Raw genomic sequence first — 27,798 nt, 5'->3', positions numbered from 1 at the left:
CGCTGCGGCCAGGTGACGAACGATTTACCGGGGCAGAGTAGCGGCAGGGGGGTAGGACCCACTAGGGAAGCAGGGAGGAGGAGCACGGCACCTGCCGCCCCCTCGCCGCCCTCCCTTCCTCCGCCCGCAGCGCAGGCGCGGCCGCCCCCCCTCCCCTGCTGCCCGTCGGTGCCCGGCGCTGATCCCGGTGCGGTGGCTGTGGCTGCGCTCGTCCCGGCGGCGCCCCGGGGAGGCGGCATGGCGGAGAGCCAGGGGCAGCCGGTAGGGAGCGACGAGCTGCGGGGAGCTGGCGAAGAAGAAAGCGCGGAGGCAGTGGGGAAGCCGCAGACCGCGCTGTGCCCCGAGGGTTCGGCGGAGCCCACCGATGAGTCCTCCGACGGCGGAGGGGATGCCGGCGGGCAAGAGGCGGCCGCTGTGCCTAGCGAGGGGGGCTGTGAAGTGTCCGGAGGGGCTGCGGAAAGCTCGGGAATGGGGCAGCAGGAGGAGGGAGAACTGCCGGGACCCGACGGGGACTGCGCGGCTCTGCCGGGAGGGGAACCGGCGGCGGCTGCGGGAGTAGACGCTACGGAGGACTCCCCGCTGGCTTGGGTAGAGCCCGAGGAGGCTACAGGAAAAGTTGCTTCGGTGGGAACAGAGCCCGAAGAAACGGCGGTGGCCCCTGCGGTGGCGGAGCCCGAAGAGGTGACAGCTACAGCCCCGACGGGGTCGGATCCTGAAGATGTGGTGCAGGAGGTGAATGCGATGGGAGATGAACCCGAAGAGGTAGTGAGGGATGAAGCCCCGTCGGGGACGGTCCCCGGGGAGGCAACGGGAGAGGAAGCCCCGTCGGGGACGGTCTCCCGGGAGGCAAGGGAAGAGGAAGCCCCGTCGGGGACCCTTCCCGAGGAGGCAGCAAGAGAGGAAGCCCCGTCGGGGACCCTTCCCGGGGAGGCAGCAAGAGAGGAAGCCCCGTCGGGGACCCTTCCCGAGGAGGCAGCAAGAGAGGAATCCCCGTCGGGGACCCTTCCCGCGGAGGCAGTCAGAGAGGAAGCCCCGTCGGGGACCCTTCCCGAGGAGGCAGCAAGAGAGGAATCCCCGTCGGGGACCCTTCCCGCGGAGGCAGTCAGAGAGGAAGCCCCGTCGGGGACCCTTCCCGCGGAGGCAGTCAGAGAGGAAGCCCCGTCGGGGACCCTTCCCGAGGAGGCAGTCAGAGAGGAAGCCCCGTCGGGGACCCTTCCCGAGGAGGCAGTCAGAGAGGAAGCCCCGTCGGGGACCCTTCCCGCGGAGGCAGTCAGAGAGGAAGCCCCGTCGGGGACCCTTCCCGAGGAGGCAGTAAGAGAGGAAACCCCGTCGGGGACAGAACCCGGGGATGTGATGCAGGAGAAAGCCCCGTCGGAACCAAGTCCCGAGGAAGAAGCAGTGAGAGAGGAAGGCCCGTCGGGGGCAGAACCTGAGAAGGAGGAGGAAGAGGCCCCAGCCGGAGAGGAAGAGGCTTCCCAGCGCCCCGGGGATGCGGAGGACGCGGTGCCGGTTGCAGGGCAGTCCGATGGCGGCCGGCGGTCGCCGGAAGGTCCCGACGGGGAGGACGGAGCCGAGGTTCTGCCGGGGGCTGAGCGAGGAGCCGACGCCGGGGAGGCGGCGGGGGCCGGAGAGGAGAACGCGGCCTCGGGGGGAGGAGATGCGGCGGAGCGGCCCGGAGGGTGGCCGGGCACCGAGGGCGGCGAGTGGGAGTCGGCGGACCTGAGCCTGAACGGGGTGCGGGGCCGGGCAGAGGATGAGGAAGACGAGATAGGCTCGCCGGCCGTACCGGAGGAGGAGGAGGAGGAAAAGCAGGAGTACGACATCTCTCTCTTCGTCAAGGTAAGGTGTGGGGAAACCTGGGTTCGTGAACCCCCGTGCAGCCTTTGAGATGGGTGGCATTTAAATCTGGCAGTCAAAGCTCTGACCTGACTAAGGGGATTTGGTTATTAGCAGCCCAAATAAACCTGTCTCACTTGGGGTTTCCCTGGCTTTAAATGGAACGTGTATACAAGGCACTCGGTTCTGATGGACTTGTGCCCCAGTGGCATTGTGGAGCTCGGACCCAGGGCGTGGGTGTGGCTTCTGTTTCAGATTGCTGGCTCTGACTTGTGATTATGTGTTTTTTAAAGGATTTTGAGATCTTTAGAATGCAGTCAGCATGCTACATCATGAGGACTGAGGTGGAGGAAACTGGAAAATGTGTATTAAAGTGGCATTTTCTAACCTGAACTGCAGTCAATGTTAATACCCCCAAATTAGTTCTAGAATCAGAAAGTCAGTGAACTTACCAGCAATGTCACATCTCTTTCAGTAGTCCAGTTTGCCAATGTTTTGACTTGGAAAAATTGGGATAGGAAAAAATCATAGCAGTTCATGCAATTTTCATAGCGTAGAAAGCTTTTCACGCTTTCTTCTGTCCTGTGTCTGGAATCCCACTAGAGTCAGGGGTCCAATGATGGGACCAACATCCATCCGCGCTGACTGAATATCAGATGTGAAATTTCCGTAGGTAATAACCACCTTAAGCTGATTATATTCCCTTCTCTGGGACCTCTCTGAACAGAGTATGGATTAGAATGGTGTTTATCAGTAGACTAAAACTACTCATCAATTAATGCTGAGTGTGGTGGAGGGACAAAATCATGAAGGCCATTTGTGCACTGTTGGACCTGAATGTATTCTTTGTAGAAGAATGTGGCCAAAATTAGAGGGACTGTAATGAGTAAGAGCATCTGTTGTGACTGCAGTCCTCCAAATCAGGATTAATTATGTTTTTTGAAAATATCTGTGAGTTACTAAAAACTGAAGAAATTCTTTAATGATTTAACTTAGCATTAGTAACTTAAGGATGCCTTGACATTACAACTAATTTTCTAAAGATTCCAGTGGAAGATTATTACAAAGTTCAAGTATTTTACCTCACCTGGAAGCTAGGCTTTTTGAGTTTGATATCTCTTAGGTTAAGGAAGTGAAGTGGCGATCCAAACCAAATGTAGATGTTTGCTTGCAGCCTGAAACTGAACAATTCTCTTTGTATGCATGTTTATAATAAATGTGCTACCACTCTGCTTGTGCTTTGTTATATCAGAATTACATGACTATTAACTCTTAAATGCTTTTGAGGTGTCCAGACCAATCTCTACTTTGCAGGTGCCCCTGACCTCTTTGACCTTTCTGTTACATTTCTCAGTAAGCACTTATGCATTTCCCCCCGTGCATCTGGGGGCTTCCTTGTAAATACTTATCAGCTCACTGACCTTTTTCTGTCCTCTGTTTGAAACTGCCCTTCTTGGATGCTACTGGGAACCTGGCAGGGGTTGGGCTGTGTTTAAAATAGTGAAATTGTTGTCTTCCAAATATAACCCCAGTTTGTTCATTGTCCTTATTTCTCTTCATCCTCCTGTTGATTTTTGGCATATTTGTATGTGCTCAGGATACTGTCTGCCTGTTATCAGTGCTTGAATGCACAGAGCTTGGGAGGGGGTGTCCATTCCAGAGTTTGATTGCACTATATAAGTAGAGACTAATGTTAAAAGTGCCATAATAGGTGAAAACTTAAAAGTAAATAATATATTGATAGTGTTTGAACAATCCTCAGTTTCCCTGCTACAGAACGTTATACTAGACTTGGCCGACATTAAAGTACTTTTGCTACTTTCTCTGGTTTTGAGAGTAACAAACAGAGCCATCACTATCAGAAAGAAAGTGTGCCATTTTCAGATATGGCTATATGATGGGTACTACTAGCAGCTCTATTCTGTTGCTTCCTGTTCTTGCTATTGCTGATCATGAGCTTGTTCTTTATTCTTGAAGGGCTTTTTTTTTTTCCACTTCTGCTTCCTGTTTCTTTGTGTTGCTCTATTCCAATTTTGCATGAATATATTTGAATACTCTGACTATTGTGTTGTCTTGTGCCTCTCCATCTGAGGTAGCTGGCAAAGCTCCTGCCAGCTCCACGAGCACAGGTGTCAAGAATTGTACTCTTAGGCTGATTGATGTTGCTAGGTGGTGAAGTTTAGTTTGTACTTGGACACTTGGAGACCTTGACTCTGGAGCAAGAGTAGCACACAGTTGTTGAGCACTTTCAGGGACAGTGACTCTACCACCTCCATGGGCACCCTGTGCCACTGCCTCACTGCTCTGAGAACATATTCTTCCTAACATACAACCTGAACCTCTCCTGGCACAACTTGAGGCCATTAGCTCTCATCCTATTGCTATTATGTGGGAGAAGAGGCCGATCTCCACCTCACTACAGCATCCTTTCAGGTGTCTGTAGAGAGTGATGAGGTCTCCTCAGTGCCTTCTCCAAACAGAACAGTTTCACATCCCTCAGGGACTCTGCATAAGAGTTGTGCTCCACACTTTCTGGACTAGCAGCTGGGTGCCAGGTGGACTAGTCTAAGGCATCCCCTGAGATGACAGACATCTGTCTTTAGGCAGCTGGACTGTGCCCTTAACAATGCTGAACTGTGTAAGACTTGGCTGTGAGGTCAAGACCATATCAAAACTGCTGTAAGTGTTTAACCAGGGACTTATTTGTTTTCCACTTTTCCATGAAGCAGCACTACCCTGTATTTTCATTAGATAGTGATGTTTGAGGTTTTTAGGTGTTTCAAAGTCAAGTGTTTGTAAAAGGGCATCCAGATATACCTTCAGATTGACCATTCAGCTAAGCACAATGGGTAGCACACGTTGTGTATGTTGTTTATGGCTATTTGGTCCACTAATGTTAAGTGTGTGTATGCTCTTTTCCACTCCAGTGCTGTGGCAAGAGCTTTAATTTGACTGAAAATGTCATATATATATATATATATATATATATAAAACGTACTGTCACTTGAATTTAGTGGAACTTTTATTAAAATATTCAGTTAAATGTGAAGCAATTTAAAATTTATATAGGATTTAAGGGCCTAATTCTAAATAAAATAAAATAAATAAAAAAACGCAAAAAAAACAAAACCACCAAAAAGCCCAAACAGTCAAACCTCCAAAACTACCTACCAATCATTTTTAAAATTTTCTTACAGAGAGACAAACACCAGAAACGTTATCATTCTAAAGATTTCTGAGGATGGTAATTTAACTGTAAGTGCGGAGAACAGGCAGACAACAACCTGGCTTGAGCACAGGGTCTTATCTGAGATGATTCCTCTTCCAAAAGAGTTCTCAATTAGTTTCAGAATTGGATATTTGATCTCAAGTATCCCAGGAGCTTAGGGAAATAGATTTTATTCAACAAAAAGTAATAGGCTTAATTCCGTTTTTTGTGGCATTCTTGGTCTTTAAATCGAAGTCACTTATTTTCATTCAGAGTAATTTCATCCCCAGCGGGGGAAAAGGTTGCTTCACTGACACCAAATTTCCCAGCGCCATTCCTGAGATATGTCACGTCGGTCAAGCACACTTAGGGCTGTGCTGAACTGTCAAAAATGCTGATATACTGGAAAGTAAGAATGTCAGAAACTTTGCTGTGACTGCAGACAGATGAAATAACAAGTGCCTCCATCTGTACCTCCAAAAGACAGGCTCAGGAAAAGAGCCAGTGTGGTAGAGCGGACTGGGAGCACCACTGAGAAGTCAGCACTCAGCTGAAGCTGGATGAGGCTGGGACTCCTGGGGCTGCCCCAGCAAACTAGTCAAGCCCTGATTTCCTGGATGATGTGTTGTTTGGATGGTGGTTTTGGTGCTTTAAGTATATACAGTCGTACACCAAGTACCGAAGCAGGGGTCAGGAGGTGTGCTTGTTAAAACACACAAGGCAGTTCTCTTCCCAGGACTAGCTTACAAGGCAGGAAACTGGCTGCCTTCCCCAGTGCTATTTGCCTTTTCTCAGCTACCTTATTTTTTTTTTCCCAGCTGGACTATGTCAAGTTAGGGTTTCCTAATGCAGCTTAAGAGGACCTGGCATTATAAATTCCTCTCATACCTCTTCAGGCTATTTACTGCATCTGACCTGTGCACCTGTGGCAGGCTTTCTGGGACCTGAGTGTTCCTTCAGCAGTCTTTCTCTTTCAATAAAGTAGTGCTTGGTAGACTTGTTTGAAAGGCAGTGATATCAATCCATTTTCTTGGAAGGAGCTATTCAGACTTTCAGAATACAGTCTTTCTTGCCTTAACTTGTGCTTTGGTTTTTGGCAGTTGGGGTCATCACCTTTTTACAGCTGCAAAGAAACAAGGTTCTTCAGAGCCACTGATTGAAGACTGGCTTTGAAAGGATATCAGAATTGTTGTAGTGCTGCAGTCAGGTTGGACAGCTTGACATTCAAATCCTGTTCCCTAAAACCACAGTCCGACATACGCATAAAAGGTCATAACTACAGAGGTGTGCATTTTATTTATCTATTTGGTGTGATCTGGTGATACTTCTTGGAGTCCTCTTTTTGCCTGAGTTGAAAAACTCGAACATCTTCAAAGCTGCATTTCTAGACTTTTTCATATTTGTTTTTACTCTCAGCACACTGATTCAGTAAAGCACGTCTGCATATTTAAGCATAGGCTTAAAATCATGTGATGTTTAAGCCCTTGGCTAACCAAGGGTCATTTTTTTTTCCTGATTCGGTCTCAGGGCCTGTCCTCTGTTTCTTTTGTGTTGAAATAAGAAACTTGTGATGAGGTCAACTGGCCGTTTCAAATTCAGTCACCTGCCTCTGTTTCCTGAGGTTTGTTATCACGGAAGTGCAGACCTTAACAGCCTCACAGAGAAGCAGAGCTGGCGGCAGCCCTCCTTGTCCCTTCAGTTTATAAATGCTGCTAGATGGCTGCAGCCTTCCTTGGAAGAGCTGGGGATTGTTGCCTGAGGAGGATGTCATGCAGCTGTGCTCAGGGCTTCTCCCTGTCTGCTTTGTTTGAGGCTTCTTTGTGTAAGAATCACAGAATCATTTGAGTTGGAAGGGATTCTTAAAGGCCATCTGACCCAACTCCCCTGTGATAAACAGGGACACCTGCAGCTTCATTGGATTGTTCAGAGCCCTGTCCAGCTGGATCTTGGAGATCTCCAGGGACTGAGCATCTACCACCTCACCTATGCCAGAGCTGTAGGCAGAGCTGTGGAGCTGTTCCTGATACCTCTTTGGTGCCATCAGCATTTATTATAAATGTAAAATGAAATAGCATTGGAAAGATGGAATGTGTGAAGCCAGAAATATCTGATATTGGCTCTTCTGGTTATTCAATGTGTTTGCCATTATTTCTTATCATAGAAAGATGTAGAGTTTAAATGGCCTCTGGCTTGGGAATTCCTTGTGAAATCTGACCTAGTACTTGATCTAGCTGTTGGCAGTTCTTACTGGGGCAAGGGTTACCAGGTTGTCTTCCTGGTAAAGGTGTCAAACCAGTGCCTAGTCCACATGACAATCTGGGGTTTGTTTTTGTTAGAATTCCTAACAGAAAACAACAACAACAAAGCATTTATTGTTGATGGCAGGAGGCAAAATCTAGTTCTATATATTAGATATCCTCAATTCTAAAATGACTGTTTCTTCCATGCTTTCATCCATCTGAAACCAGTTCTTTCCAGAACTTTGATGTTGTATTTGTAGGAAGAGGATTCAGCAATCCTTTGGGTTACCTCATCTCTACAAAAAAAAGTTTCACCTTCACCTTATGCCTACAGAGTTAACTGTCACTCTAGTTTTCATCTTAGATTTGTACTATTTATTGTAATGATCCTTGCAAGAGTATATTTATGGCAGTTTAAAACAACAGTGAGGTTACTGTGAAGGAGAAGTGATTATGAAAATAATTAAAATGACCACACTTATTCAGGGTGTTTATCTGAGTCACTTCAAATTGGTGGCTGTGTACTTATTTGAGGAGGAAAGACCCTCCTCATCTGATGTACTGAGGCAGTAAAAGCATGGATACATACTTGGTGTCCATTGCTGAGTGCATTCTGTGCCTTGATTTCTGGGTCAAAACAGATGCTACTGCTCTCTCCTTGAGTTCCAAACAAGGAGTGAAAGTCAGTGCCATGTGAAGGTTGAATGATTATTTCCTTGGTCAGGTAATGAAATGTCATACTGTGATAAGGAGTTGTGTGTGTTTCCATTTGCAATATCTCATTATTTACTGATAAAAGGGGAATGATTCTGTTCCAGTTGCTTTCAACATGGTCACTAAGGGAAATTCTTCTGATTCCTTAATAAAAATCTTCAGCTTCCCAAGCCCTGGAGCAGCCCTGTGCAAGATATGTGTGAGCCAGTGTTCACCCTGAGGAGGGCTGTAGCTTCTTCCTTGTCTTCTGCAGAAACCATCACTGTATGTGGCAAGCATAGTAGGGGGAGTTACGTATGTTTTCCTCTTGGAGAGATGGTCATTATGAAGCCCCAGGGGCAGAAGTGCAAAGGTGGTATTTCTCTATTTTTCTTTTCCATATACTAAAATTTCAGCATATATTTGAACACTCAGTTTATAAATATAACTGTGACAGAACAAAGTGAGTGACAGTGGAACCGGTGTAACAAGTGCACGTTCTTTTCCAAGTTATTAAAGTGGACAGTTAACCATTTACTCAGATTTCAGAAAAAAAACCTCTCCTTTGTGCCTTGGGGAATCATTGAAGTTCATATGCTAATTCAATTTTGAAATTATTTTTAAAAGCTATTATGGAACCTGAGCTAAAGAGATAAATAAATAGTGGCAGATGAAACTTGAAACAGGATCCAAGTGTACCCTAAAGGCTTAAAAACACAGGGGCATACATGGACATTCCTCAGAATGAGGAGCTGTGGATACTGGGGCTGTTTGTTGTGCAGTACAGTGCACGCAGCATGTATTTAAGAACTACTAGTAGTACTATGTTTCTCGTAGTTTTCAGGGGCTGTGGGTGGAAGGTGGTGGGGAGAGAAGGATGATGATGGTTGGCCTTTCACTGTGAATGAAGGGAATGGAGTCCAGTCCCTGCTTGGTCTAGCTTGTGGGTTTGTGCTGGTGCCCAGTGCTTCACTGCTCTTTCGGGAGTGGCTTTTCCAGTTCCCGCTGGAGCTGACAAGTTTTTGATTTAATATTTTACCTGGTCATTGAAAGTATTTTCTGCTTGACCGTAATATCACATACTGTTGGAAATGGGTGGGAGAACACCACAAAACCAAATCTCTTACTTCAGCTTTCACCCTTCAACCAGTCAAAAATTATCTTCTCAAGCCTTCAACCTCTTCCTCCCTGGAGCCGCATAAAGTAGATTGTTTACTTGGCTATTTCTTATTTACTTCTTTGCTTACAGCACAAATTACAAATGCTTTATGGGTATGTATGGTTTCTGCATTTAGATGGAAGCAGTGGGGCTGTGTGCTGTTAAGTATCACACAGTGGAGTGTAAAACAGGATGTGTCACTGAAATACCAGTTAATCTGTTTTTCCCAGACTTACATTGTGTTCGAGAGTATAATGCTCTTTTGTTGCAGTAATTCCCAGTAAGAATCTAAAAAGGATATAAGATTTTGGTCTCTCTGTAGAATGTTCGGCTGGCATCTTGCCTTGTTATTAAATACGGATTAGAAATAGCATTGAGGTATTTAAACGTAATTCTTGTAACAGGATAAATAGCTTAGAGCATTTGATTTGTTGCTTGTGTGCTTGTGACCTGGTAGCATTCCCATTAACACACACACAGGCAGAACTCATACCAAAAGGAAGTTCAGGCCTGTGCAGTCTGGTGTGAAATGGAGCATGCCAGCTCTGTCTGCGGCCAGGCAGCCTCAGCTGCTCACCTGCCTTCGGTTAAAGCCTGTTAGTCTGCTGGTGTTTGTTGAAACTAAGGGTAAGAAACTCAGAGAGAACGTCACATCTTCTGTTAAAAACAAACTGCTTCCATTTAAGAGGAGCGGCAGTGATTGCTCACAAAGTTTTTGAAGAATCTCAGTCACTCTGCATGAGTAATACCCACATCATTCATTATCGCCATTATTAGTTGGCTTCTTCAAGTACATAACTGAAAGTAATGGTATCTTGAATGAGACCTAATTAAAGGATAACTAATGAAATGTGATAATTACTTGTGTAGGATAATGATTTTCCTAAATTGGGTAAGATTCATTTAAACTCTACTAACTTGTAGCAGAAGTTTTTCATTCTTTGCTAGCCACATGTTCATTTTCCATTTTATTTTTATCCTGTTAAGTGAGCAAAGCAGCAGACTCCTGGTTGCTGATTACTTTTGTGTTATTCCCACAGACTTGTACTGTGGATGCCAGGTACTAGGTGTGGGTGTCCTGTATGTTTGATTATTTGTCTTCCTGTCACAAGAGGTGTATCGAAGAGTCAGAGAATGGCATGGGTTAGAAGGGACCTCAAAGATCATCTGGTTCTAAGACATACCTGTGTTTTCACCTTGGAAGCAGGCACAGCACTGTCCTAGATTATGCTGTGTGCCATAGCTACCACAGTGACTTTTTTGCAGACCTAGTACAGGTCAGATATCTGAGGAAATCTGTAATTTGTGCTTTTGCTGTAGAATTTCATTTTATTTTAGAAAATTTTGAGAGTGCCTGCTGCCTGCCTTTCTCTGCCCCCAGCAGCAGTTGAAAATACCTTTGGCAACACTATAGGTCTGGCTAAGGTTAGCTGCAGCATTCTATGTGAAATGGCAGGATTGTTGTATATTTCTCCTTTGTAAGATGGCAAACATATGTGAGTTTAATCTTTAATCTCTTTAATTTGAATAGTAGTGAATATTAGTGAAACCACAGCCTCTATAAATGTATCACTGAATATTGCATATTTAAATTTTCACTCACAGCTGCCTGTGTTGTGTTTGTTTGTACAGAGTTATCACTTAATGGATCATTTATATATGATCTCGGTCAGAACCAGAAGGCCTGACTGCTGGCAGACCCACTGCTCAGTGAGAATGCTGGACAGATTGTGAACAGATAAATCGAAAGAAAATGTGTGTTTTGTCTAAATAATATCCATTTCAAAATCTTGGAATCATAGAATGCCTTGGGTTGGAAGAGACCTCAAGGATCATCAAGTTCCAACCCCCTCTGCCACAGGCAGGGTTGCCAGCCACTAGATCATGTACTGATCTAGTGATCAGGCTGCCCAGGGCCCCATCCAACCTGGCCTTAAACAACTTCAGGGATGGGGCATCCACAGCCCCTCTGGGCACCTCACCATTCTCTCAGTAATAAAATTCCCCCTGACATCTAATTAAAATCTCCCCTCCTTTGGTTTAAAACCACACCTCTTGTCCTATCACTATCTACCCTTGTAAAAAGTTGATTTCCCTCACGTTTATAAGCTTCCTTTAAATATTAGAAGGTCACAACAAGGTATCTCCGCAGCCTTCTCTATTCTAGGCTGAACGAGCAGAGTTCTTTCAGCCTGTCTTCATAGGAGAGGTGCTTCAGCCCTCTGATCATCTTTGTGACCCTCCTCTGGACCCACTCCAAGAGCTCCACATCTTTCTTGAGGTGGGGGTCCCAGACCAGGTCACAGGACTCCAGATTGGGTCTCATGAGGGCAGAATAGACAATAATCACCTCCTTCACCTGGATGGCCACCCCTCTTCTGATAGAACCCAGGATATTGTTGGCCTTCTGAGCTGCAAGTGCACGACGCTGGCTCATGTTTAGTTTTTCATCTACCAGGACCCATAAGTTTGGCTCCTTCAGTGCCACATTCTGTACTCCCCAGTGGCTTTGCTGTTGTCATTACAAATTCTTGTAAATGGATGCCTGTAACTTTCTGGAACAACATTAGTCTTTTAATTGAAATAGCTTCTGCTTAATTTCTTTTTTTTTTTTTTAATAATATAATTTAGTTAATACTTCCATTATCGCTTAATCAGTTTTGAGAGATGCAGCTATTAAATAGAAAAAAGAGTACATTGTTTTTAGTGTTTTTCAGACCTAATAGGTTGGTCTAATTATTTAGAAAACAACTTGACAAAGGTAAAAAGTTTATTGCCACAAAGTTACTTCTTAATGAAGGAAAAATTCTGCCTATGCATCAAAAGAGTTTAATTACTTACTAAGTAATTAAGTTAATTTCAGCAATAATTACTTACCCAGCAGACCGTAGTAAGTAAATAAAGTAGCAGAAGTCAGAATAATTGAGGCTTTCTCTGTCCTGAAATGGCTGCTGGCACACAGTGGGGAAAGAGAACAGAAACTAAAGGAAATTGCAGCAATTTCAGACTTCTTTTCCTTTTTATCATGGAGAGAGGATTAGAATTTCCTGATATATACAACCCCTTTAAGCTCTGACCACAGTTCACTACATAAAAGCAGGATGGAGGCTAATGTCCTTCTAAGAAACTCCAGTGTGCTGTAAACTCCTCAACACGAGCTGAGGACCAAGAGCAGAGAACTGCTTCCAGGAAAAAGTGAAGCATTCTAGAGAATTTGTTTCGAAAGAGCCTTACTGAACATAAGAATTATGGAATAATGAAATAAAGTAGTCATAATAATGTAATGCAAATACTACACAAAAGAAAGATCTAACTAGTATAATTTCAGAAACCTAACAGGATGAAAAGAGCCTTAATTAGCACAGTTGTTGGAAGACGTTAAGAAATGTTAATAGGTCACTGATCCATGAGACATAAACCCTATGAGAAGGGATGTCATGGTTTCTGCAAGTGGGAGCCCTACTCCAAGACACAGCCTGCTTTTTATTATCAGTAATAATGAATGGATAGCTCATTATTAAGTAATCACTAATGTACCAGCTGCATCACTGAAAACACAGTAAATAGGTATATGTAATCCTGTTTGTAGGGAGGCTCAAACTTTAGCCTACTGCTTAAACTCTGTGGTCACAAAAAACAGGTTGTGTCCTGTGGTTAGTTGAAGCTGTGCTGGTAAGGAGTTAATTCCTTTTATCTCCTTTCACCTGCACTCATTTCCTTTCACTGCTTTTCCCTTGCCATCTCTTTTTGGCCTAGCCTTAGCTAAAAGTTTTAATCCACACAGCTTTTCATAAAGAACTTCCAGAAATTCTTCATCATTCTCACATCCCTGACATACATATTTTCTGTTTATTCCCTAAGTTAGGATCAGTCTTTTTATTCTTTATTTGTAGAGAAATTAGTTTACAGTACCTGTATGCTGCTGTGAAGGTCAACATGTGGATACATGGTGACTGGTATATGATAAATGATAAATGGTAAGCCTGATGGTTGCACATATTGGCCACATATCTAGCTCTTTGTCAAGAGGACTGACTGCCTCCTTGGTCTACTCCGAATCTGGCCAGCCTTAAGTGCCCTGAGAAGCCTCGTGATGTCTGACCGGGCACTTGGCAACATAGTCCTGTCTGAAAGCTGCCATTCCTCATCACCAACCTTTTGGGAAGCCAATAGGGTTCATAATCTCATTAACAACATCCCAACTTGTTGCTTATATAGTAGGAGATATTCACTATCTGTTGCTGCTGTTCTTCTGGATGACATTTGAATACCACGTGCACTCCTCTACATTGTTTTGATGATTATCCAGTTTAAGGGCAGTTGGCTGAGACATTCTTAGCCCTCCTGATCTTCAGTGCTGCTTGGTGTGCTCACTGTCTGCAAGAACATTGATATTCTGACCATCCTGGGTATCATTTTGGTCTCGTAGCTGCCCCTAACCTCATGTCCCGTTGCATACTCTGACTCTTGGCTACTGCTGTTGCTATGTGTGGCTACTAGACTGAGGAGGGCATTTCTAGTTGTGATTGATGGGATCTTGTATTGCTCCTTGTTTTACTTAAGTTGAGCAGTCTTGCCTGGCCAGTGGGTAAATACTGGCCCACGTGAGAAGGAGTCCAACATTGCTGTGAGCATATATCATACATACAGGGCCTAGACTTAGATTTGCAGTGATCAACTCAATCCACTTTAAATAAATAGCCATTTTGTTCTAGCCCCTCTCATCTTCTTCCCACCATTTACTTGCCTGGTTAATCTTAAAGCATGGACTTTCTTCAATGCCTGGCATCCCATCCTTTCTGGTATCCGATCACATAACCTGGATCTCATTATCAGAGGTACCATAGCCATTGTTTGTTTTCTGTCTTGATGAATCATTCTATTATTTTGGAGTACAAATCCCATGTGGGATAACTGCTGCTGTTTGCTGAACAGCACCTTTCACTTCCATCATTGCCCCAGAGTTTGCCACAGTATTATTGTCACTTGGACGTTTTCAGTGGCATGAATACAAAAACATGACACTTACCTTTGTCCTGTCCTTGGAGCAATGTCCATGCTACAGCTGAAGAAACAGTGTGCTGCATAAGATCCGCCAGTAGAGCGTAAGCCCAAGTTCCTCCTGAAAGGGATAGAGGCTCATCTTGAGATAGAATTCTTTTGAATTATTTTGAATTCTGCCTGGACTTCATGGAGGTACCTGGCTTGATACAGCCAAAGATGACGCTGGTCTTTCCCTACAGCTGTGTAGACAGTTGGGTCACAGTGGGTACGTCATGCTATGGTCTTCTCTTTGCAGCAGCAGCTATCTCTAGCTGATGAGTAGTCTCAAAAAGTACATTTTAGCTCCTCTAAGTTAGATTAGGTGTCTAAATTCTATGGGCCTATTTAGGGCTGTACTTGGAGAAAGCTGCACTGTCAGAGAGGATGTCATCCCAGGTGGGCAAGATTCATCATCCTTGGGGAGCATCTGCCTGTCTCCACTGACTTGCTGTCTCTGGCTGGCTCTGTGAGAGGTGGTTTCCAGCTTCAGTGCATAACGTAACAGTTTGTACCTGTTCTTATCTCCTTTCTGTTATCTCTGTGCTCAGGGTTATTGTTCTGTGGAGTACTCGGTCTGCTTCAAAGAGAACCAGTGGTGCTGCCATTCCTGCCTCTCTGGTTACAGGTTCCCATCTATCTGTTCTTCATCATCAGATAATTCTCTGGCATCTCTCTGGTTGAAATTCACCCTCATGTTTTGTTGAAATGCCAGATGGGGCCTCAGGGGCTTCTGCAAGAAATAAGGGTCTCACAAGTGACGCTAAAGAAGAGGGTCCTGAAAATCAGCCCACCCACCCACACCTTGTTCTTTAGAGAAGGCATTTTTCCTGCTCCCTCCTTTACACTGCTTTTTGTTTGTTTTTACTGTAGCACCGTATGAAGAGAAGGAAGCTATATTTAGCAGATCTCTTTTAGTTGTATTTACTATTGCCTCCTTAACCTGAAGGCTTAATTAGGGTTTAAGACAAGTGTGTTGTTGATTTTGCATGTTCACGGTTGTAATCCTTTAAATATGTTGTGCATTATCTGAACCCTGTAATACTGTTCAAGATAAAACGTACATCTGGAATATTTCTAAACCTAAAATAAGGTGCATTTTAAAATAAAAATCCTAATATTGCACATTCAATGGTCAAGGGGCTTGTTTTGCTCCTAAAAAGAGAAAGGAAAGAGGAAATAGGTTTATTTTTTAAAGCAGCAAGGTGCTACTGAACACAACTTCCTCAGTGTGTTTCACTAGTGGGATTGTCACACACACAAGAGTCTTCCTTGGTGTGTACCGAATATATAGTTTGTGTGCAGGGATCTCAACCACCAGACACATGTTAAATATGCATATTTCTGCTATTTGGATGAGACATGAAACAGCTGGAAACATCTCTTTTAAGTGTTGAATATTACATTGGCAGAATTACACGACCATTTAAAAGTATTGGAATAATTAGTGGCAACACTTATAATTTTTCTATTAAAATATATGTTAAATTACAGATGTTTTGCTTTAAAAATTTGCCTGGAAGTACAGTTTCAGCATCTCAAGTGCTCTCAAGAGTACTGTTAGCAAAAGATAAGGAATCTTGCTGCAGAGGCATCTCTGAGGCAGAACCTCTGTGATGTGCCTCTGCTCCGCGCTCCAGGAGCAAGACAAGATTTTCATGTCAAGTCCAGTAGGTGGCACCAAAACAGTTCTGCAAAGTCCAGCATTTGGGTGCTCGTGCCGTTGCCCTTGGCCATAAAACGAACGTAATGTTTAAATAGAGAAAATTCCAGGTAATCTGTTTCTTCCTCACAAAAAAAGCTTTGGTTTGAACAAGATCTTATCCAAATGACATGCCTGTGGTGTTTCTATGCACATCACAGTGCACAGAATGTGTGTTGCTTTAGTGTATTATAGTTGCCTTCAGTGAAGGAGAGTATCTTGGGAATATGTTTTTTATTGTGTTCTTAACAGAAGTAATATTTAAAATGTTGCCTTTTTCAGTGTTGTGGTACTAAATAAATCAGCAGGAATATTTGTAGCAGGCACTGAAAGCATAACTTGTGCTTTGTACCCTGGAGGTACAAACATGGATGTTTCTGGAGATACTTTGTCTCCTAGACTTAACGGCAGCATGCTGCGCTGCATTTTAATTCACATGCCTCTGAGAAGCTATTGCTAAGGTGTGAGGTGGTCACAGTGCTTCTTTCCATCCTTCTGCCCATGGTCTGGGCAGCTTTCTTTCCAGCGGTGTCTGTGGGCACCGCTGCTGGTGAAGGTTTCTCACCAAAGGACTTCTGTGAATGCGCTGAGAAAAATAATGTTGAGATATTTGTTCTTTACATTCAGGGTGATGTGAGGTAATATCAGAAGCTGACTTGCTCTGGAGGAAAGAAAAATGGGTGCTTTCAGCTACTGTTTGTGTGTCAGTGTGAATAGGTTTGGGTAGAGCGGCTCAAGGCCAGGCTGGATGGGGCCCCGGGCACTCTGATCTAGTGCTTGATCAAGCAGTTGGCAACCCTGCCCATGGCAGCGGAAATGGAACTCGATGATCTTTGAAGTCCCTCCCAACCTATGCCATTCTGTGATTCTGAGTAGAACATGAAAACCTTCCAGGAGGCCTTGACCAAGCTTGGGCCCTCCATGGTCAACCAGTGGGCAGTGGAATTTTCTCTCAGGAAGAGTGGAAAGCACTGGAAACTGCTCTCCTTCCTGCTTAGCCAGCCTGCAACACCAGGGCTCTCTGGCTGGTGCAGCGGGATGGGAAGCCAAGCTCTCCACTGCAGGAGCTGTGCTTGCCTTGCCATTGCTGCTTGGTACAACCACAAGGCTGGCATTGTAGAGCTCAGCTCAAAGCAGAAGCTTGTGCTAGGAATGTACTGGACCAACCAAATCCCACCAGTACAGAAAAAGTTAGTCTGGACAAGGAATTAAAGTGAAATCGTTGTTGTTCTCAACAGTTGCACCCTCCTCACAGCTGCTTCTTATGCTGGGCCCAAGTGCGTGAACTTGTTATAGTTTTCCAGGCCCAGGATTTTTGGGCCTGGTTCTTCTTGATTGATGGGAAACCTACTGCATTATGAAAGAGGAGAGGGGAGTTGTTAGTGTGATAGGAGAAGAAAGAGCACACAAAACCAGTTTGATAGCTGGGGTTTGAATGTGGAAACATGCAGGGGAGCTGTGATTCCCTGAGGCAGCTGGTCCAGCAGGATGGGCAGGGTTAGATGCAGGACGCTGGCCCCAGGCTCTGGCCCTGCTATGCAGCGGTTCTGCTCCACTTGCTGGGTAAGCTTGCCTCTTGGCCAGCATAAATATGGGCAAAGAGAAACATTGCTCCCTTGTGCTGAAGTGAAAATGGAATTGGAGTAGAGTTTTCAAGGGAAAAAAAAAAGTTATGCTCACAGATCTCTTTTTTTTTTTTTATTATAGCTTCAAAGGGATTATAGAGTTATATAAAAACAAGCAAAAAGTCTTGTCTTCTCTGCTTCTTCTGAACTGTTTCTTCTGTGCTTAACCTTCATCAGGAAACAAAAAGTCCAGGAAAAACAAATTCTGCTCATCAAGATTTTGGAGGCACAGGACATTTGAGGTCAACAGAAGAACCTTCAAAGCCCTGGTTTCTGAGATGTTTGGACAGAAGCTGTTACAAAACAAAATTTTTCAGCAATTCCAGGGACAGAGCAACTGCAGCTCAGTGAGGGCCCAAACTAGTGGTTTACAATTGACATTTGGTATATTACTCTTCTGTAGAGTAATTGTCCTGAGGATAGAATGCAGAGCAAGTGACCTTTTAAAGGTCACTCAGAAAATTAGAGCTTCCTGGTCCAAGGTGGTGTAGTTCTGTGATTCTCTCTGATGTCTTGTGCATGAGGTCCTGCATGTAAGGAAATGAGCACCAAGTGTGATGGCACTCTTAACTTGTGAGCTTAAGTAGTGGTGGAAAGAAGGGTGTGGAGGGCTCTTCCCTTTCGCAGCTTCTTTGAGTAAGATTCGGTACACAAACCAACCAATGAGTAAGCAGGCAAACAAAACAAAACAAAAACCACAAAAAAAGTCTGAAGAGAGTGTGGAACAGTGAAAAATGAATGAAAATAGGGAGTGTCAGCTAATAATCCCATTAAGTAATGGCACATGGTTATGGGATTATGGAGAGCTGTAATAAGTTGATACTGCCACTATATACAATTGCTGCCTAGGGCCCTGAAGGCTCTGAATGAAAGCTTCTATACACAGCGTGAAAGTTTTCTTGTCTGCATCAATGTCTGTCCTAATTGTTTGATTAATGAACTCATTAAATCTCAGTACTACTAGAAGAAGCACATTGACCTCCTGACTGATCACAATTAAAACATAAACGCCATTTACTCAAGGCTCTGGTTAGACGTTTGCTTAGCAGCAGAACAGCCTCAAACACAGCTTTACACTGTGGTGATTTGACCCATTTCACCAGCAGGATCTGGAGGTTAGGAGAGCGTCACAACAATTGCAGGTGGAGGCCAGGCCATTACCTGCAATTATACAAGCATTTGCCTGGTTATTAAGGTTTTAACCAGTCTGGAAACACAGTCCTTCATTGAGTCAACAGCCAGGCTCCTGCTGACTTTCCTGGAGTTAGGATTTTACCCTGCGTCATCCCAGAGCACTGCAGTCAGGAAGTGTAATTAAACCCTGCACACAAACCAAGCTCAGCTTGGAGTTAAACATCCCTGAATAGTGCTGTGGAGGAAAATACAGGGTGTTCTGCACTCAGGCTGCAGTGCCCCTCATTATGCTGTCATCCTGTTGGTATTAATGCACGGACTCTCACTGTTGTATTGTGTTTCTGCAAGGTAAGATACTGACCCACTGTCTCCCTGCTGTAAAAAAGCCATCCTGACTTTGTTGGAAAGGACATTAATGTGCAATGATAGCATGGTTCAGCTATGGTGGTCCTCAAAAGACCGCAATAAAGGTATTTCAGTACCCTGACTCATAATTTTTGAGTCATTGTGGCTGACCCTCCATTTGGGAGCTTGAATAAATGCCTTTGGCATGTGTTGCTAGTGCTTTTTTTGTCCACTAGGAGTTGAAGCTCACTGGATTAGATGTGCAGTGTTGTCTCCCAGGGGACAAAATTCAAGCTGAAGTGTCTGAAGTCATTTCAGCTAGCAGAATTCACCCTGGCTTTCTCAGTAGGCCAAAATATTAATGTTCTAGGCTTTCACTGTCTCTGGTTCCACTGTTATGATGTTTCCCCAGAAAAGCAGGCTGGGGCTCCATGAAATTTACTGTCACCATGATGATGTGGGACAACACAGAGCAACAACTTCATTTCTTTAGCTCCAGCAAAGTTAGAGGGAGACACACATTGAGTGACCAGCAGAAAATAGTAATCTATCAGAAAAAGTCAACCTACTCGATCTCATAGCGCTTGTCTGGAAAGTTCTCTGAAAGCTGCACAAACCCTGATATTTCATTTCTTCCTATGCAAGGCTGAATAAAAATACCACATCGATTGTAAAAACTGTGGGAAGGGTTTGTGGTGGCACTCTGAAATGGCAGCCCCTTGCTGCTGCTGCTTCTCTCCCAGTGCTGCCTGGCCCAGGGTTGGGGGTGCCATTACATGGAGGAGTCGCACTGATGCTTATCACTGGAGGAGGTTAATCACAGAATCATTAAGATTGGAAAAGACTTCTAAGATCACCTAGTCCAACTGTCTACCTAACACCAATATTGCCCACTGACCACATCCCTCAGTGCCACATCCACACGGTTTTTGAACACCTCCAGGGACAGTGACTCTACCACCTCCCTGGGCAGCCTGTGCCACTGCCTCACCACTCTCACTGAGAATAAATGTTTCCTAATACCCAACCTGAACCTCCCCTGGTGCAACTTGAGGCCATTCCCTCTCATCCTATTGCTGTTACCTGGGAGAAGAGGCCAGGTGAAACATAACACGAGAGACAGGATGAAGTAAAACGGTGTAGATATAGGTAGTTCTTTTAAGCTCATGCTAGCAATAGGTGTAGTCTTGGTCTTAAGAAGTGCACAGTAGTTTTTGGTCGAATAAGTTGTACAGTACTGGAAAGCAGTGCTCCGAGTAGTAGCAAAACCACAGCAGCTTTCATTTTTACCACTTACAAAACAGGTCCTATTTAACACAGCAGCCCAGCTTTTCTTAGCACCTGTAAAATGCTGAAATGTTAGATGAGGCAATAGGCTCTTATGTTTTTTTTCACCAAGAAAGCTTGTGGTTGGTGTGGTACCAGAGGCAGAAAGCAGCAGTGGTTGGAGGAGGACCCTCCCAACTGATATGGAGAACAGTACTATGCAGCACTGTGCCTGGTGGCACAGCTCAAGGCCAGGTGCTATGGAGCTCTTGGTAAAGGCAACCCAACAGCCGTGAGCGTCGGTGGAATGCTTATTTGAGATTCATCTGATAGCACTGAGGGGAGTGATGAAGCAAGCAGAGCTGGTTTCATTATTATACGTTGTTTTGTTGTATGTAGTCCGCAAACATTCATTAACTATTAAGCAAATGACACACTTGGGTTTTTATTTCTGTACCTACCTTTATACTTAAACTAAGTTCTTAAACTGCTGTTCAGGAAAATGCTATGGAAGGCTTAAAAACTAGGCCTCTGAACTTAAAGAGGGGTGCAAAGTCCAGCAGAGCTGCACCACCATGGTGAGCTGTGCCTCCTGCGTTTGCTCAGAACGAGACTGCCATGGGAGGCACAGTTACATGACTTGGCCAGGGCCATGCAGGAGCATTAAGATGGAAATCCATGTGCTGTCCCCGACCCTGTGCCTTTCCCCCAGCCATTAGCCAGAGGTATGTGGTATTTGTGCTTCGTTAGCTCACGGTTCAGCAAAGCACAGAGACCGGTGTGCTCAGCCACTTGGCAGCTTCCTTCCTGCTCTGGGGCCCCCACAATTGTTTAGTTGAAAACTCTTTAATTTTTTGATTTATTCTGTTTATTCCCTTAAGTGCTTTAGACGTTACATCTCAATTTATGCCAGTAAATCTTTCTCTTCTTGTTTCCTGTGATCATAAACTGATTTAGGCTTGTTTTAATCTTGCATTGACTCAGGTAGATTTACGCTCACACAGACAAATGAGGTGGAGACTATTTCCTCTGGAGGGACTGCTGTGATTTCAGTTTTGTTTTCTAACTTACAGTAATATTCATTATGCATTTTAATGAAAAAAATACATCTCTGAGATGACAGAATTCATCATATCCATGTGCATGTTTGGAGAAGGATATAAAGAAATTTTGCATGAAAATATGTGTTAGTAGAGATGAGTACACTCTGTGTACTTACAGCTAGTCTGGACTTTCTGCTTATCTGCTACATCTGCTGTCAAAATTCTCTATCTCAGATGTATGCATACTTTTTTTTTTTTTTTTTTTGTAATTGTAGGCTGGCAGTGATGGGGAAAGTATTGGAAATTGCCCATTCTCGCAACGTCTCTTTATGATCCTGTGGCTAAAGGGTGTCATATTTAATGTCACAACCGTGGACTTGAAAAGGTGAGATCATAATAGGAGTTCTCATTTTTAGAACAACTTTACCATGATGACAATTTCAAAGAATTTACCTCTTTGATTTGAAACGCTTGCACGCAGTTCAGTGCACATTACTTACAGTGCTACTTGGCATTGTGCTAGCAGGCTGCGAGCTTGGTGCCTCTTTCAGGTTCACTGGTATGAGGTGGACCAACTCCTCTGAAATATTTGAGATTTTAATCTATTTTCCAGTAGGTCTCTGTAACACAAGCTTGGAATTGTAGCATTTCAGGGTGCATTCAGACAGGGGGCTAGGTAACTCTGACACCATCAGCATGAGGCAGCTGGGCACATTCTGCTTTTGTAAGAGATTCTGTAGCCTGCTACTGTGAAGTTGAAGCAGTTGCTTGCAGTGTCGGAATTGAAAGAGTGGTCCTCACTGTGATTAACCCAGCATCCTTTCTCCCTCTAGAAAACCTGCTGACCTGCAGAACCTGGCCCCAGGGACGAACCCACCCTTCATGACATTTGATGGCGAAGTCAAAACTGATGTCAATAAGATCGAGGAGTTCTTGGAGGAAAAGTTAGCGCCTCCTCGGTACGGCATTCCAGTTCCCTCCTCTGCTTGTAGCCCCAGCTGTGACTAAGTGTCTGTGGGAGCAGTGCCTCCAACCTGGTTGCAAACTGCAGAGGCCTGTCAGCGTGTGGAGTGTGTCCTGGGGTAGCCCTGACTGCTGGCTGTACTCTTCCCTCTGCCTTTGCCTTCACCTCAAGTTCATAGTTGCACCACTTGATCATTCCCAAGGCATGAAATCCGCACACCTGCAGCAAGTAAATGCAGAAACCTGCATACCACTGCAGAAATCTGACCTCTTTTCCTCCACTTGTGTTTATTTGAGGTTTCCTTCCTCACACTGTGCAAATAACTCATCTTACTGGGAGCTAGAAGGAAGCAGCAGTGGAAACCTCCCATACGTGCAGGAGTGCTGGGGCACAGACCATCACAGCTTGTTTTGAGTGGCTAGGTGGGATAATCTCAGTGCATGCCATGGGCTGGGTTTCAGACTTGTCCTTTTCACCCCAGGAGCAATCTCCACTTCTCCCCAAGTCTTCTTCCAGTGGCATCATGCTCCCCACCCAGGCACCTTTTACCTCCCAGCGCAGCAGCTGCCCCCTCAGGCAGCCAAACTTGACTCAAGTAGCTATGTGAGCAGCTACTCCCTCACACTTTTTACCTCCTCTCTGCCTGTGGCAGCCTGGAAGAAGCACTGGGTTTTTTGGGCAATGGTTGCAGCACAAGCAGCCACTTTCCATCTGCCTCGGAAGTGGGAGGAGAGCAGAGTGGTTTGGTTACAGGGTGAAATTCACACTTACTAACTGGTCTTTAGCTTAGGATGGTTCCCTTTGAAAGCCCTGGGTTGCCATATATTGTGACACTTTCAGTGTTCCAGTGATTTATATGATGTAATTAGTGAAGGTGAAAATAAAGGCTAATCCATAACTTTCTGATTCTTTTCACTCCTCAGGTATCCCAAACTTGCACCGAAGCACCCTGAATCTAACTCTGCAGGAAATGATGTGTTTGCAAAATTCTCTGCCTTCATAAAGAATCCAAGAAAAGATGCTAATGAAAGTAAGGGCTGCAATCCTTCCACCAACCCCAATAGTTACTGAAATAAATTCGGGTCATGCAACTCCTGTTTCCTCCAGCTCCATCTCCACCATTGGCACACCGGCCCTATCCCCTATGAACACCTCAGCCAACCCTTTCCAAGCTCTGCTTTTTCTGGTAACACAGATCCAGTTTGTTTTTTCTCAGCACCCCCTTTAGCTACTTAGAGCTTTTATCCCAGCATTAAATTTTAAGCTTAGGATAAAGGAATTGCAGGAGTTAGCATGGCTGGGTATCTGCGAGCTGGGCTGGTGCCAGGAGACAGAATGCAGTGGGTGCCGTTCTGCTTGGTGTCAGAGAGACCTTGGTACAGGCTTGAATGATCTTTTTATTGTCTTAACCTAGATCTGGAAAAATCTTTGCTTAAAGCCCTGAGGAAGCTGGACAACTATTTAAATAGTCCCTTGCCTGATGAAATCGATGCTTACAGCACTGAGGAGATCACTGTGTCCTGCCGGAAATTCCTGGATGGAGATGAGCTCACCTTAGCGGATTGCAACCTCCTACCAAAGCTCCACATAATTAAGGTTTGCATTTGCTTTTCAGCCTCCTGAAGAGAAGGGCAGCGTAAAAGCTCAGGTTCTTTTCTAAAAGGCAGAAGTAGTCTGTGTATTTTCTGAAGGCACACAGTAGCAGTGCAGGGACAAGGAGTGCTAATGCCATTTCAGTGCAGCACAGCTGGGCAGATCTTCACATTGACAGCTGGAGCTGAAATATCTGGTTTCATATTTGGACTGTGGCTGCTCTCTCTAGACATCTCACGAATATTAAATGAGTACTGTGTTCAATGCTGTAGAGAACTCCCTCAGAGGTGACAGCTTTCCCAGGAGATGTCCTGGTTGAAACTACTCCAGTGATAGAAGCAGGGCAGTGAGCCCTATCCTGCTCCCAGCCACAGCTCAGGCACATGCACACAGAGAAATGTGAGATGTAGCTGGGCTCAGCAGAGCCAGAACTGAAGAATACCTTTGGGGGATGGTAGAAGATGAATATCAAGTCATCCTTGCTGACCCCCAGGGAAGAATTAGATGTCAGCTTGTTGTTTTCTCCAGCCACTCAAAAGATAGTATAAATGGGGGCTGTAAGAAAGAAGGGGACAGACTCTTCAGCAGGGTCTGTTGTGACAGGACAAGGGGAAGGGATTTCAAGCTGAAAGAGGGGAGATTTAGACTGGGTAGGAGTATGTTTTTATACTCTAAGGGTGGTGAGGCAGTGGAACAGGTTGCTCAGAGAGGTGGTGGATGCCCTGTCCCTGGAGACACTCAAGGTCAGGCTGGATGGGGCTCTGAGCACCTGATGCAGCTGTGGGTGTCCCTGCTCATTGCAGGGGGTTGGACCAGGTGGCCTTTAAGGGTCCCTTCCAGCTCAAAAGATTCTATGGTTCTATGAATTTTCCAAGTGTGAGTTAGTTTTATTTCTGTAAGATAGTCAATTCTGGTTGTGCCAGCTCCTTTGCTGCTTTAAGCTGCATCTTTTCCTTGGTGTGATGGTGCACGTAGCTCCACATAACTCTAGCTATGTTCCTTTCTTTTTCCTTCTTCCCAACATTGTAATAATGACTGTTACATGTTGAAAATTAAAAATGTGAATGAAAATTCAGTTGTGTTTAAGACGTGTGTAATAACATTTTCCTTTTATTTTCTGTAAAAAAGGTTGTTGCAAAGAAATACAGAAATTTTGATTTCCCACCTGAAATGACAGGGATTTCAAGATACTTGAACAATGCATATGCAAGAGATGAATTTACAAACACTTGTCCTGCTGATCAAGAAATCGAGTATGCATACTTGGATGTTGCAAAGAGAATGAAGTAAATGGAAGATGTTTCCCTCCTTGATTACTTCTGAGATTTTATGTGCACCAGCCAGTGTGGAAACAAACAAACAAAAAAAGCCAGCACACATTCTGCAGTGTAATTTTAAGTTCTGTTATTGGCCAATCCTTCTTTTGTAATAATTGTGTAGCGTTATTTGCTCATTCTAAAATTATATAAGTAAATGTGTGTCTGTACAGATGTAAGCACACATGAATGTGTGTTATGCGCTCCGAGTTAAAGGCATCAGTCAGCACGAAGGCTATTGCTGAAGTTAGGGAGCATAGGTCACACAATTAGAGCAATATTGCAGATTAGTGACATACTAGATGACTGAATTTTGCGAAGACATGGCCCTGTTCCTGACACACATTTAACCTGTCATTACTGCTGCCTCTGATCTGTGTTTCACAGCTGTTGCCAAATTTCGCAGTTCCCGGGAAGGTTTCTGCTTGCTTCTCCCCAGGCCCCGGTGGCCCCACGCCAGCAGCTGGCACGCACACAGCACCCTGGTTAATCCAGGAGAGAAGCCAGCCTGGAGGTGGGACCACACCTGGCTTCCCAGAAGCCCTCTCCTCTGTGCTGGAGACCTGCGGGGCAGGTCAGCGAAGAACAACTTGTCCTCACATTGCATGAACCATCTTTGGTATGAAAAAAAGTAATTAGAAAGATCCTGCCTTCTTCTCTCTCAGGGCTGTGTAACCCATCCAGCTTCTCCCAGACAAAGAGAGGAATGCAGACTGTCACTGGCCCATGGATTATCTGATAATAAATATTTGACTAGGGAGGAGGCAGAGGCTTGGTTGTCAGTGCAGATGCAATAAGTGGGTGGACATCTGCCCCCTGCTACTGATGCAGGATCCCTCTGTCATCCTTTTGTGACTCTCATTTGGTTTTGGAAAGTGAAGAGGAAGATCTAAGAAAGAAGTAGTCCTTTTACACTTCCCTTTCTGGATTTAGTTGCAGGGTTTGGGTTTTCTCAGGCAGCTATGAGGACCTCTTGCTGTGCGCTTTCCAAATATCCAGGTGTTGTCCCACTGAGGACAACAGAGGCGTAGCTCCTGCCTGAGGTGGGGGATGGATGAGATGAACCTTTCCAGGCTGGCATGACCCTGTATTCAGGGAGCCAGCACCGACAAGAAGTATTCTCTGTGCTTCGTGGAATGTGCTGCTGGAGATGTGTTGACTCTGAAAAGTCACATCCATGGCTGCCTCTTGCTGAGCAGGCCCTCAGCAAGCACCTAGGAGCAGAGGGTGCAGTGCTTTTGTCATAGGGGCACCTGGAAGTTTCCTTCTGATGCGTTTTGCCTATATGTACAAAATAGACATGGAAGCAGCTAAAAGTAGCTTCTGTAACACCTACATCCATACAAAGACCAATACAGAAGAGCCATTCATCGTTGCTGGAGTCACACTTAGGCTTGCTTTCTAACAATGCATTATTTAGGATAACAGTAGGTGTCAGGTATGTGGTGTCTGTGTGGCTTCCTCTTACGCCCTACACAGTTCTTTTGCAAATGTCCTATCATGATTATTTGTAAGCAACGTTAAATACACAGTTTTAGTTTCTTTAGCTTCTCTACAGAGAAAACAGGCACAACACTTTTCCCTTCCAGCCTCAATTGTGAGGTTACACACTGGGATTGGTAGCTGAGCTGTCACTCGTCATTTATTTACTAACTGTTACTTTGTATTTTCAAATACGTGCTTAAATATGTAATAATATATAAAATAAAAATCTGTATGCTCTTTTCATATGCCTTACAAATTTAAATAGAAAATATACAAATCCACAAGTAATTTGAGCAGTGTTCTGTCTTTATTTCCACAGTAATTTCCTGGCAAGATGCTTTGCAGCAGTGGCCCAGATTTTAGCAGGCAAGATTTAACCCACCTTTGGTTTGGAGGAACGGTGTCGCAGACATGCAGTTGGATCTGGGGAGCAATGCACACTGACTGTACTTCTTACTGCTGAGTACAAATACAAAGGGCCACTGTGTAATCCCCGGCCCTGGGGTCACCTAGCACAAAGTGCATCCCCTCTGCTGGGGACTGGCCACGTTTTAGCAGTGTGGTCTGGGAAAGACCAAACTGGGACGTTTTGATGCTTCTCTTACTGCTCTTACTCATGCAAAAGTGCATGGCTCCAGCCTCCACAACGGATTGCTGTCTCCACAAATGTTGCCGTCTAAACCGGCACATTTTGGTTGTCATTTGCATATTTCAGGCAACCCAGGGAAAAGATGCAAGTGGAGAAATCGTAGAAATGATGTAGTGTGTCAGAAAGCTGCACTTCATTTGCCCAAGGATAAGGTTAGCTCGAGGGCTTGCATAGTCCTGCAGTGTGTGGAACCATGTCTGTTACATTTTAAGTGTCTGATTTGTAGTGCTTGACCCCATGTCAAAGCAGAGATTATGTTCCATTATTTTAAGGAATGCCTGTGCAGGTAGAGCTACTGATTTCTAAATGCCTATGAGCACAAGTAGTCTTCTCTGTGATGTTGCTTGCACAAAATCTATTTTTATTATCATTTTGAAAACAAATTTTTATATTTCCCTTTTAAACGTTTTCTTCATGCAAAGAATATATGCTCAGACAGTTAATTATTTTTCCTTCAATCACTTGTGTAGGAAGTTCTTCAGGGTTTGAAGACTGTTTTT

At 44.6% G+C, this 27,798-nt stretch overlaps 1 protein-coding gene across 1 annotated transcript; it reads left to right on the top strand.

Annotated features, from left to right (window-relative positions):
* Window positions 1-79: 79 nt before the first annotated feature.
* CLIC6 (chloride intracellular channel 6) lies at window positions 80-26,925 on the top strand. The gene is made up of 6 exons (XM_065741703.1): window positions 80-1,839; window positions 21,567-21,676; window positions 22,125-22,250; window positions 23,179-23,285; window positions 23,670-23,851; window positions 24,977-26,925. Exons 1-6 carry the CDS (start codon window positions 238-240, stop codon window positions 25,136-25,138), a joined length of 2,289 nt encoding a protein of 762 aa, XP_065597775.1. The 5' UTR covers window positions 80-237; the 3' UTR covers window positions 25,139-26,925.
* The last annotated feature ends 873 nt before the right edge of the window (window positions 26,926-27,798 follow it).

Source organism: Cyrtonyx montezumae, unplaced genomic scaffold (genome assembly GCF_038088225.1).
Source record: "Cyrtonyx montezumae isolate F1298 unplaced genomic scaffold, pur_monq_1.0 scaffold_3, whole genome shotgun sequence".
NCBI classification, from domain to species: Eukaryota; Metazoa; Chordata; class Aves; order Galliformes; family Odontophoridae; genus Cyrtonyx; species Cyrtonyx montezumae.
Note: the sequence above shows the minus strand (reverse complement) of the source record. Positions and strands in the feature narration are given on the sequence as shown.

Excerpts from the sequence above, each read along its gene's own strand:
- CLIC6 (XM_065741703.1), top strand. The coding sequence starts at position 238 with ATGGCGGAGAGCCAGGGGCAGCCGGTAGGGAGCGACGAGCTGCGGGGA. Across the intron at positions 22,251-23,178 it reads GAAAAGTTAGCGCCTCCTCG|GTATCCCAAACTTGCACCGA; the intron begins GTACGGCATTCC and ends TTCACTCCTCAG. Across the intron at positions 23,852-24,976 it reads CAAAGCTCCACATAATTAAG|GTTGTTGCAAAGAAATACAG; the intron begins GTTTGCATTTGC and ends TCTGTAAAAAAG.